This window comes from Oncorhynchus gorbuscha, linkage group LG08 (genome assembly GCF_021184085.1).
Source record: "Oncorhynchus gorbuscha isolate QuinsamMale2020 ecotype Even-year linkage group LG08, OgorEven_v1.0, whole genome shotgun sequence".
Taxonomy (NCBI): domain Eukaryota; kingdom Metazoa; phylum Chordata; class Actinopteri; order Salmoniformes; family Salmonidae; genus Oncorhynchus; species Oncorhynchus gorbuscha.
Genome location: NC_060180.1, coordinates 36691458 through 36703551, shown reverse-complemented (window position 1 = coordinate 36703551; position 12094 = coordinate 36691458). Strand labels below are relative to the sequence as shown.

The following is a 12094-nucleotide window of genomic DNA, read 5'->3' as shown; positions in this document are numbered from 1 at the left end:
AAATCAACTCCACGCGATTTTAAACTAGGAAATATGTTCACACGTATTTCCACGCATAATAGCGAGACACGTGATCATAAACAAATGTAAGCAAGGTTTGAAATTATTAGGTTTGGTTAGGTGTGGACTTCTTGCGGTCAATTTGCTGTCTACAAATGATTTGTAATCATGTTCCGGCTCCCCGACCATCCCCTCAATAAAAAATAGAAAGAAATGGGCTGCATCTGAATCTAGTTGATGATCCCTTACTTAGACATTGCATCATTGCATCTGTCCCATTATAGACCTATGAGCGAATGGGCAATGCCATTGAGGCCATCTCCATTGTCTTCTTCGAGTTGGCAAGCAAACTGAGTGCATACGGTCACCTGTAGTCTGGCCGGTATACCGTATTTTACTATACACCGGTATTGATGCACAGACCGGTATGGGTTTTTACTTTACCTTCTATAACGGTATTTTGAAAGTTTTTCTTGTTAAATGTGATACGCATTGTGTGATGTTAATTTGTATAGTTTACTCCGATAATTGAAACATCTTTCTCCCCTCACTCTATGCCGCTTTCCACACAGACCTAGTCCCACCCCTTCACTCAAGGAGCGTATTTGTTGTCTCGAACATGAGACACTTGGTCAATGCAGCACATGCAACAATGAGAACGACTATTATGCCGTTTCCACTTTCCTTCCTAATTTTAAAAAAAAAAATTATATGCTTATTATTTTCCAATAAATAAATAAAAACATTCAACAAAAAAGACAGCAATACAAACATTGACATTCATTGTACTGTTGAATGGGATGGCCAATTTTAGAGGACAAAACAAAACTTAACTCACACATACACAAAATAAAACTAAATCCTATTAGGTGGTACATGTATAAGAAGACAGCATATAGTCATTACAAGCAGTGTAGTTAAGCCAAAAATATTGAGTGGAGTACAGCACAGAGTAGCAGCAGATCATCAACCCAGTTACGAAACGGGACTAGAACATTTATCCAGTATCGGCTGCCATATTTGGTAAAACAATGGACTTCTATTGGAGGTATTGTATCGTATCTTTCCCATATGTATTACATTCCATAAATCCCGTAACCACGTTTCAAAAGGTAGGTACAGTCTCCAATTTCCAAAATTGCAATACGAGCCTTTAACTAATTGAGTACAAAGAGAGACAGCTTTCCCCTGGTTATTACCATCACCTGTACCAAACAGAGCGAACAATGGGTCTGGGGCTAGAACTCTATCGTAGGCTTTAGATAAGTCAATCAAAAATGAGAGCCCAGTAAGCATGTAACTTAGGACATGTCCAGAATAAGTGGGTCAACATCCCCTCATCCTGCTTGCACCTCTCACACAGTGGTGAGGTGTCTGGGAATATTTTATGCAGTTTCACTACTGAGTAATGTAACCTGTGTATCACCTTAAACTGTACACGGTGTGTGAAACCCCATTCAAAAGGGTCGGTCTCTAGACTGTATGATGTGCTACAGGCCCACATAGAGGTATCCACACACTATTAAAAGGGTTTGGGAACAAGAACTTGGCTCATAAATCTCAGATGAGGACTGGGTAGAAGCTCCCAGGAATATAAACCACAGTTCTTGTTCCCAAGCCATTTTAATAGTGTCTGTGGATACCTCTATGTGGGCCTGTAGCACATCATACCGTCTAGAGACCGACCCTTTTGAGTGGGGTTTTACAAGGGTCAGGCTATGTAATGTAGGATTATTTGGCTTAATGCCATACTGTGGAATATGTGTCCTTAAGAAATTCCTGATTTGGAGGTATCTGAAAAAATGTGTTGTTGGCATGTTGAACTTTCCCTGTAATTGTTGAAATGAAGCTAACTAACCATCCATGTATAAATGACCAATTGTTGTGAGCCCCTTCTCCCTCCACTGTGAAAACACCACATCATCCAATGCGGGGTGGAAAGCATGATTCAGGCAAATCGGGCCGTCAATGTATACGGTGGGTACGTTAAGAAAATACCTCATCTGTTTCTAGATGCTAAGAGTATGACAGTGGCTTTTAGAGTCATAAGTGGCTTTTTTTCACATATGATGGACAATTAACAAGTGCACTGCTCAATCAAAAGACATATCATTCTGTCACATCCCAGGTAAACTTTCCCTCCAGAAAGCACACTGTTCAGATTAGCAGCCCAATAATACAGTTTAAAGTGAGGAAGGCCAAAGCCCCCTCTATCTTGTACTTGCATAAATGCTTCTTTGAAACTGTCCGAATTTGCGTTCAGTAGCTGATCAAGGTCTCGTCACTACAAGGCTTGTGAACTTGTCCATCACTGTTCTAATTGGGGTAGATTGCAGAAATTGCATATCCACGGGCCGTGATAGCGGCATCAATTCGCATTTTTGGCAGTTTATCTTGTAGCCAGAGAAGGAGCAGAATGTATTTATCAAGTTAAGGGCGGAATAGAAGTTTTAGGCTTGGATAAAAACAAAATCACATCATCTGCATATAGGGAAATTTTGTGGTGAGTGTCTTATTTTAACAGAAGCTATATGCCTGAATCAAGGGATTCCATGGCTATAGCGAAGAGAGCAGGTGAAATAGGGCACCCCTGTCGGCAGCCCTTGAACAAGTGGAATGACTGCGACATTGCCTGATTGGTTACCACGGACGCCATTGCGTGTGCATAAATAATTATTATCTTTTTTAATAAATTCCTTTCCAAACCCGAAGTGCTCCAGAACCGACATCATATACTTCCACTCAAGCCGATCAAACGCCTTCTCTGCATCAAGAGCTATTACCACTGCCTCAACCTTCTCTGCATCAAGAGCTATTACCACTGCCTCAACCTTCTCTGCATCAAGAGCTATTACCACTGCCTCAACCTTCTCTGCATCAAGAGCTATTACCACTGCCTCAACCTTCTCTGCATCAAGAGCTATTACCACTGCCTCAACCTTCTCTGCATCAGCTATTACCACTGCCTCAACCTTCTCTGCATCAGCTATTACCACTGCCTCAACCTTCTCTGCATCAGCTATTACCACTGCCTCAACCTTCTCAGCATCAGCTATTACCACTGCCTCAACCTTCTCTGCATCAGCTATTACCACTGCCTCAACCTTATGATCGTGATACATTACGTTGAAAAGGCGTCTCAAATTGTAGTATATATGTCGGCCCGGGATAAAACCTGTCTGGTCAGGGTGTATGATGTCGGAAATATATGTTTTCAATCGGTTTGCCAATATCTTTGTCAACACCTTATTTCCTATAGGGAGTAACAACACGGGGCGATAAGACGACATCTCCATGGAATCTCTATCATATTTTTTCAAGATCAGTGCTATTGTAGCCTCATACAATGTTTGCAGGAGTTTGGCATTTTCTTTGGATCGTTTAAACATTCGCAACATAAGTGGAGATAGTACTTCTTATAGAATTCTGTGCCAATCTATGACATATCCATCAGGCCCAGGGGCCTTGCCGTTTGTAAATTGTGCTATCGCTGTGTTAATTTCCTCTAAAGTTATCCCTGCATCGAGTGCAGCAGCTGCCCCCCTGTCTAGTTTAGGAAGTTCACATTCCACTTTACTTCTTAATATAAATCAACACGCATTCTATAATTACACTATTGGTGTGCGTTTCTTACATCTGTAAACAGCTAGTTTATTTTCTTAGCAAGTTGTGGCTAAGTCGTGTTAGCCGCTAATGCTAATCGCTAGTCAGCTGACTAGCCAATAAATGTACTGAGTCAGAGCAAATGTAGCTGGCAATACAGCCTGATACCAGTGATGGTGGAGGCCTAAATCAGCATGTTGTTTGTGCAACAGTATCTTCTAAATCAAAGAGGAATAGGCAAAGCATGAATATGTTCGCTACATGAAGAAAACATTTAATGTAGCCAAAGATTATAGAGTCCCGTAGGAAACACTGACCAACACTTTGGTTCCTCCCCTGTCACAATAACTCCTCCCTGGCATTTTCATGTCAAACACTGTATTCAAAGTGTCCACTCTTATATTCTAACTATAGAATTATGATAATTATATTTCCATGATTCCATCAGTTCACCCAAGTGTTCTGATCTAAATCGCAAGTCAAATCACAATTGCAACATTTGGTAAAAAAACAAAATAGCTTTGGCAAATATCATGCAGCACTACATGGCAATATGGAATGGAAATTATCTCAAATGAGTGCAGGACATTTATGTAAACTATTTTGGGTGAAAGTTTAATATAACAGTATAAAACAATCAGAACAGAGAACCCATTGAAATCAATTAGAATGTATGTGTTGTCACCCTAGGGTCACACACTACTCAAAGCAAATCCAGAACATTTATTACTCAAACCATTAAATACCGTGACATGATATTTTTGCCATATAGCCCAGCCCTACTGTAGTGAATTTTTTGAACAGGTACAATGCCGAAGTTGCCGATTTATTGCCACCTGCAGTTATGGAATGTTTGCTCACTAGTATAATTCATTGGCTGATCCCTCCTGATGACCCAAATGGAATCATGTGATCCTTCCTTAACCCATAGGAAGTCCCACCCTGTTGATTACTTCAAAATTGTAGAAGTCCTCAATGGTGCTGCCCATGCTAAAACTGGCATTTGGGCACGAGAGTCATCCATCTCTTCTGGTTTAGTCCTCACCTCTGCTCTCCTCCTGCTGCTCTCTTCCCCTGCCCTCTGATGAGTTAGTAGGTTAACTGGTTACGCAGGTGTCTCCACTTCATTCCCTCCCCCTTCTCCTCATCTGTGTCTCCATTGATGTGATGGTCTGGAGTTCAGAGGAGAACTGGTCACTCAAGTCTCTGTTGGCCAGGAGGAAATCCCTCAGTCTCAGCAACTCCTCAGTGTCCTACAGAATACAGCAGGAGGTCAGACATTAGTCAGACAGAGTCAATCAGTCAGACAACTAATGGTTAGAATTGTAGTTAGAAGTACCTGTGTGTCTGTGTCAGTAAGCAGCTCCTGCAGCCTCTCTCTCAGCAAGTCCGCTTCCCATTGGCTGATAACTCAGGCTCCACCCCCTCCGACAAGGAACCGTCCACTCGGTCCACACCAGGAACTAACACTGACAAATCAACAGCCAGCATCTGGACACGAACACACACAGCATTTACACTCCATAGATCAGAGGTGATACAACACACAGACCTGAGAGCTGGTATCACACACACCTCTAGTATCTGTTGTCCGGCTGCTGCCACTTCTGGTAGGTGTGTGAATTGCTGTAGGAGCTGCTGTATGCTGACCTGGTAGTGCCTCATCCACTGGTCACACACTCGCATCTCGCAGGAGTGCATCAACTCGTTCCTACACCTGATAACCTAAGACAAGACGCATACACATTCATAACACACAAACAGAGGTGACATGTGTGTTTATACTGTGTAGATTTGTGTTACCTCTCTGACACAGTGCTGGTCCACGTAGTTGAAGTGGGAGCAGAAGTTCAGGAGGTTGAGCAGTGCGGACGCATCACACAGCTCCGCCCCCTTAACCCCAGCTTGACCCCGCGGCATGTAGGCCTGAGGGAGACAAAGGAAGAAAGAAGGAGAGAAGAGGTCAATTATCTAATATAACATGGGTGTAAGCGGAGTACAATTTCAATAACAGAACCAATAATTCAGTAATATTTAGTTTGCACACACACACACACACACTACCTTGGCCAGTTCCCAGTGGTCCTGGTTCCAGAGTGGGGGTCTGCAATTCCCCCAATTCACCATCCCCCTGGGGTTTGTGTGGTGCCTCAGGATCACGTTCCTCCACTCTGTACACACCACACACACAGAGTACAGCTGTGGGACACATACGAGAAATAATCATTCAATCAAACGTCATGACAGGTCTCTACTGGTGTAGTCTCTCGTTTGCGAAATGGTATTACTCCTTTGCGAAATGGTTTTACATTTTTTTCTTCAGTTCATTACCAGTACGGTTGGTGCCAGCATGCATGCACATTAAATTAGTGCGAACACCATTATAGCAGAAAAGAGTACGCGAGTGCCAGGGGCGTATTCATTACGCCGATTCTTTAACAAAACGTTTCTTACGGATGCAAACGGAACGAAACGGACCTACCTGAATTTGCTTTATCTTGGCCAGGTCGCAATTAAAAATGAGAACTTTTTCTCAACTTGCCTACCTGGTTAAATAAAGGTGAAATAAAATAAGTGTTTTCCGCTTTGCAACTGTTCGAACTAATAAATACACTCTTAACGTCCAGGATACTACTGGAGTAAATTGACACATGATCTAGCTAGCCCATAATAATTTTCTGAAAATGATTCAGGTTATTTGGGGAGGGGTTCAACTCAACTGACATTATGCCAGCAGACAACTTTTGACTCTCACCTGATTCCCTTTGGGTCTGCACCCGCTCCGACATGGCCGCCGCAGACTCGGGTTCCTAGTGACTAGATTTCCGTGGAAGGATCTCATCTCAGTATCGGTGAAAGGGTGCAACCCCTCCCGCAGTTTGAGGAGACAGTACCCCGCTTTGAGCCAGTTCTTATACCCCCCATCGTTCAGACGAGCGCTCAACTCTTCGTGTACCATGTTCAAATTAAAACAAACACCAACATTAAAGCAGAGCTAGATCTTAAAACAAACTGAAGAGTATGCCGACTTTATCTCTGGAACGCTACATAAGAAAAGGTCAACAAAGAAACAAAAGTGCGTGTCATCCGCGATGTCAAGTTTCCGCTTTTGTCTCGACTCGAACCCCGCCCATTCTCTGTCAGTGCAGTATGGGGATTGTAGTAAACTAGCTAGACTTTTCCAACTGCCGTCGGTCTGCCCTGAAATAGCGAAACTGTCTGTATAGCCTGAATATGATTTATTAAAGTGATAACGACAATACAGGTAAAATAATCGAAATGATTCATTATAAAATCTAAAGATGTATCTATAACTATAGGCTTAGGCCATACATTATCAGTACTCTAACTGCCTTGACTACATAAATCCAACCTGTAGTGTACCTACACAGCAGTACTCACCTATACAAGACTTTAGGTCATAGAATACTAAAAGCTATAAGAAACGTATGAAGGTACAGTTGTCAGGATGGCCGAGCGGTCTAAGGCGCCAGACTCAAGGTGAAAATCCTTCCTGGGTAAAAGGGGTATTCTGGTCTCCGAATGGAGGCGCGGGTTCGAATCCCGCTTCTGACAATGTTTTTCCTTAACAAAATCAGATTGATAGAGTGGATTCCCTCAAGTGGTGGAAAGAAAACACATGATCATTTTACGTTTTTGCCATTGCCTAGTTAAAAATTCGCTCACCTGGGCTATTTTCGAGTGATCCAGACAGAGCAGCGAAATTTCAGGTAGGAGGAAAAGAGTGTTTTCGTGTTTTCGTCCATGAGGTGGCGCCATCATCATTCCAAACGCCAGAGGCAGCCCTGCATGGACGAGTTTTACTGCTGGCTGTAAATGAGAAGTTTTACTGGTCACCCTCCTAGAGATTTATTTACAGGGTATCCACATAACCAAGGTGTGGTTGTGGTTGTGTGTGTGTGTGTGTGTGTGTGTCAGAAATATATACCAAGATGTGCATTATAAGAAACGTGTGGCCTAACCCTGCAACAGTAAAGCGTGCATATTTTGTTTCTGTAATTAGAGGACAGAAAACAACCCACACACCTAATTTAAGGACCAGTGGTATTCTCTGATACAGTGAATCACTTACTTAGAATTATAGGACCCAACTTCAAACAGATTTATACAACAAAGAGCAATTATGAAAATGAAAATACATTTTGTGTTGTATCAAATATTGTCATCTTTACATGAACATTTAATTAGTCTTTTAGGATGCTCACCGAAAAACAAATATCCCTCTATCTTTGTAATTGGATCTCTACGGATTCGATTAAAGCTAAAGTAGATTAGACACCCTGGAGTGTGTGTATGTGTGTGTGCACGCGCTTGCGTCCGTACTTCCCTGCGAGTGTAAGTGCATAAATGTGGCCTGCTTAGTGAATTGAGAGGGACACAACAATGGTGTGCGTGTGATCCCAGCAGGGGGTTGTTTTAAGCAGAGGGAGATCAAAGAGACATTAGTATTCTGAAATAAATCATACGCCCAGGTCTCACTGTGAGAGTCCCCAAACCCCCTACACACACACACAGGCCATCACGCACACAAACAGGCAAGTCCGCGCACACACACACACACACACACACACACACACACACACACACACACACACACACACACACACACACACACACACACACACACACACACACACACACACACACACACACACACACACACACACACACACACACACACACACACACACACACACAAGGATACACGCACACAAGCCTGCATGCTTTTACATACACACACACACACATCCACATATTCTCTCGCTCCACTCGGCTCAACCCACTGTCTCTCTCTTCAAAAGTCTGCCCTCCCTTACCCCGATGGGGCTTCATAACAATCTGCTCACTGGCTCTGTTTCCTTTGTTACCCTCTCAATGTTTCTCACTTTTGCACAAAATACAGTTTCCACCCACTTTCTGCAAATATGCAGTGCAGAAAAAAGCTTTGTCAGAGAAAATGGTTGTTCATTTCTCAGAGAGAAAGTCAGAAACGCCAACCACATGGTTTGACATGTTTATCCTCAGGGAAGCCACACCGTATTTTGCTCTCTTTCTCTCGCTGTCTCAGTTTTTCAGTCTGCTACCTCTGGATGGGATGGTTTAATTATATGTCATTGTCCTTACCTTGTGGTTTTACTGAAACGTTAGTGTTTTACTTTCTAAGGACGTACTGAGTTTCATGTTGTTAGTTTTATTAAATAGTCATTCCAGGGATGGGTATATTATTCATCGAAGACTGTCACCTGGAGATCGAAAAGAAGGAGAGAAAAAGGGAAAGGGAGATGGAGAGAGAGACAGAGAGGGAAGAAAGACACTGCAATCAATTTCAAATCAAAAATCAAATCCCATTTGTCACATACAACAGATCAAATCCCATTACAACAGGTGTAGTATACCTTACCGTGAAATGCTTACTTACAAGCCCTTAACCAACAATGCAGTTCAAGAAATAGACTTAAGAAAATACATAACAATAACGAGGCTTTATACAGGGGGTACTGGTACTGAGCCAATGTGGGGGGGGTACAGGTTAGTCGAGGTTTGTAAAGTGACTATGCATGGATAATAAACAGTAAGTAGCAGCAGTGTCAAAACAAAGGGGGAGATCAATGTAAATAGTCCGGGTGGATTCATTGTTCAGCAGTCATATGGCTTGGGGGTAGAAGCTGTTAAGGAGCCTTTTGGTCCCAGACTTGGCGCTCCAGTACCACTTACCGTGCGGGTGACTGTAGTCTTCCTCTGACACCGCCTAGTATATAAGTCTTGGATGTCATGAAGCTTGGCCCCAGTGATGTACTGGGCCATATGCGCTACCCTCTGTAGCACCTTACAGCCAGATACCGAGCGAGCAAACTGGTCAGGATGCTCTCGATGGTGCAGCTGTAGAACTTTGAGAATCTAGGGACCCATGCCAAATCTTTTCAGTCTCCTGAGGGGGAAAAGGTGTTGTCATAAGGAACTTGAAACCCTCTACCCGCTCCACTTCAGTCCCGTCAATGTTAATGGGGGCCTGTTCGGGCCTTGTCTTACTATAGTCCAGGATCAGGTCCTTTGTCTTGCTCACATTGAGGGAGAGAGTGTTGTCCTGGCACTACACTGCCTTGTCTCTGACCTCCTCCGTATAGGCTGTCTCATTGTTGTCGGTGATCAGGCCTACCACTGTTGTGTCGTCAGCAAACTTAATGATGGTGTTGGAGTCGTGCTTGGAAATGCAGTCGTGGGTGAACAGGGAGTACAGAAGTGGACTAAGCATGCATCCCTGAGGGGCCCCAGTGTTGACGATCAGCGTGGCAGATGTGTTGTTACAACCTGGGGGAAGCCCATATGGAAGTCCAGGTTCAAGTTTCAGAGGGAGGTGTTTAGTCCCAGGGTCCTTATCTTAGTGATGAGCTTTGTGGGCACTATGGTGTTGAATGCTGAGCTGTAGTCAATGAACAGAATTCTCACAACTGTATTCCTTTTGTCCAGGTTGGAAAGGGTAGTGTGGAGTGCAATAGAGATTGCGTCATCTGTGGATCTGTTGGGGCGTTATGCGAATTGGAGGGGGTCTAGGGTTTCCGGAATGATGGTGTTGATGTGAGCCACGACCAGCCTTTCAAAGCATTCCAAGACTACTGACGTGAGTGCTAAGGGGCGATAATCATTTAGGCAGGTTACCTTCGCTTTCTTGGGCACAGAGACTATGGTGGTCTGCTTGAAACATGTAGGTATTACAGACTCGGTCAGGGAGAGGTTGAAAACGTCAGTGAAGACACTGGCCAGTTGGTCCATGCATGCTTTGAGTATGTGTCCTGGTAATCCGTTTGGCCCCACATCTTTGTGAATGTTGACCTGTTTAAAGGTCTTGCTCACATCGGCCACAGAGGGTGTGATCACACAAAAAGGCATTTAGCTCGTCTGGGAGTCTTTGTAGTCCGAACATTTTCAAGCCCTGCCACGTCCGACGAGCGTCAGAGCCGGTGTAGTGGGATTCAATTCTTTGTTCTTTCATATGTAGAATTAGAATGAGTAAAATGTTGTTTTATGACTTGAGCATGTGTGTGGGACTGAGGAGACTTAGGGTCAGAATAGTTCTAAGTGACGCTGGTGACACAGAGCAAACAGCATATGCCCCAGTGTCTACAGGAACAGTAGCAAGCAGTTGTCAATACAGTTATCATCACTCCCACAAAGGATATCGTGACACATACATAGGCACACGTCTGAAGGCATCCAGTGTTATAGAAAAACAATCAGATCCACGAAAGGTGAACACTCTGCTCCTGGCAGTAACTCAAACATGTGATCATGAGGTCGTGTGCATGTGTGCGATTGTGTAATTGTATGTGAGTGTCTGTGTTCCCACACGTGTATCTGCATATGTGTGTGTGTACTTTGATAGCCACCCACATGAATATGCAGATGTATTTCAGGGAGCGTATGTGCTCGGCATTAAGCCCACTCTCCACTGCTGACCCAATTTCACACCGCATATTTTGTGTGTGTGTGTGTGTGTGTGTGTGTGTGTGTGTGTGTGTGTGTGTGTGTGTGTGTGTGTGTGTGTGTGTGTGTGTGTGTGTGTGTGTGTGTGTGTGTGTGTGTGTGTGTGTGTGTGTGTGTGTGTGTGTATGCTTCTATGACTGTTATTGCATTTCACCACCCTAAAGCAGTGAGTGATGGAGACTCAACCAGACAGGCATGTGTGTGTGTGTGTGTGTGTGTGTGTGTGTGTGTGTGTGTGTGTGCGTGTGTGTGCGTGTGTGTGTGTGTGTGTGTGTGTGTGTGTGTGTGTGTGTGTGTGTGTGTGTGTGTGTGTGTGTGTGTGTGTGTGTGTGTGTGTGTGTGTGTGTGTGTGTGTGTGTGTGTGTGTGTGTTTGTGTGTTACCTCTCCTCTGTGTGAGTTCATATAAAACAAACAGGTCATTAATGTAGTTTTCTCCCCACCCAGTGTGTCACAGTGGGAAACATGTTACATTACTCATATGTGATGCCCGGAGGTTTAATACTGACCTGGGATTCAATCATCACACACTCTGTCTGCACCCTGAGAAGCATCACACACACACATATAAACAAACACGCGAGCACACACACACACACACACACACACACACACACTGAGAGAGAGGTTAGTCAGTGACCCGTGAGGTGAGAACACGTTTTGAACTGAAGGTGAGACATTTGGCGAGAGTAATTTTTTAGTGGCGGACCAAAGATTCTGACATTTGGAACTGTGGTGTGTGTGTGTGAGAGAGATATATAGTGCATTCGGTAATGATTCAGACCCCTTGACTTTTTCTATGTTTTGTTACGTTACACCTTTATTCTAAAATGTATGAAATAGTATTTTTCCCTCATCAATCTACACACAATACCCCATAATGACAAAGTGAGAAAAAAATTGAAATTTTTGCTAATTTATGAAAAATAAAAAACAGAAATACTGTATTTACATAAGTATTCAGACCATTTGCTATGAGACTCGAAATTG

At 43.4% G+C, this 12094-nt stretch overlaps 1 protein-coding gene and 1 non-coding gene across 3 annotated transcripts; one reads left to right on the top strand and one right to left on the bottom strand.

Annotated features, from left to right (window-relative positions):
- Positions 1-4197: 4197 nt before the first annotated feature.
- LOC124040849 (uncharacterized protein CXorf38 homolog) lies at positions 4198-6748 on the bottom strand. 2 transcript variants are annotated; one of them, XM_046357950.1, is made up of 6 exons: positions 6359-6748; positions 5668-5802; positions 5407-5529; positions 5179-5328; positions 4943-5094; positions 4198-4856 (listed from the first exon to the last, which is right to left on the bottom strand). In XM_046357950.1, exons 1-5 carry the CDS (start codon positions 6560-6562, stop codon positions 4984-4986), a joined length of 723 nt encoding a protein of 240 aa, XP_046213906.1. In that variant the 5' UTR covers positions 6563-6748; the 3' UTR covers positions 4198-4856; positions 4943-4983. The 2 variants fall into 2 exon arrangements, with proteins under 2 accessions (XP_046213906.1, XP_046213907.1); XM_046357951.1 differs by having other exon boundaries at positions 5668-5774; positions 6359-6526.
- A 318-nt stretch (positions 6749-7066) lies between these two features.
- Positions 7067-7179, top strand: trnal-caa. The gene is made up of 2 exons: positions 7067-7104; positions 7134-7179. It is a non-coding gene; the product is annotated as a tRNA-Leu (tRNA).
- Positions 7180-12094: the final 4915 nt, after the last annotated feature.

Coding starts and splice junctions, on each gene's coding strand:
- LOC124040849 (XM_046357950.1), bottom strand. CDS start 6,562: ATGGTACACGAAGAGTTGAGCGCTCGTCTGAACGATGGGGGGTATAAG. Junction 5,803..6,358: donor GCAGACCCAAAGGGAATCAG/GTGAGAGTCAAA, acceptor TGTGTCCCACAG/CTGTACTCTGTGTGTGTGGT. Junction 5,329..5,406: donor ACCAGCACTGTGTCAGAGAG/GTAACACAAATC, acceptor GTCTTGTCTTAG/GTTATCAGGTGTAGGAACGA.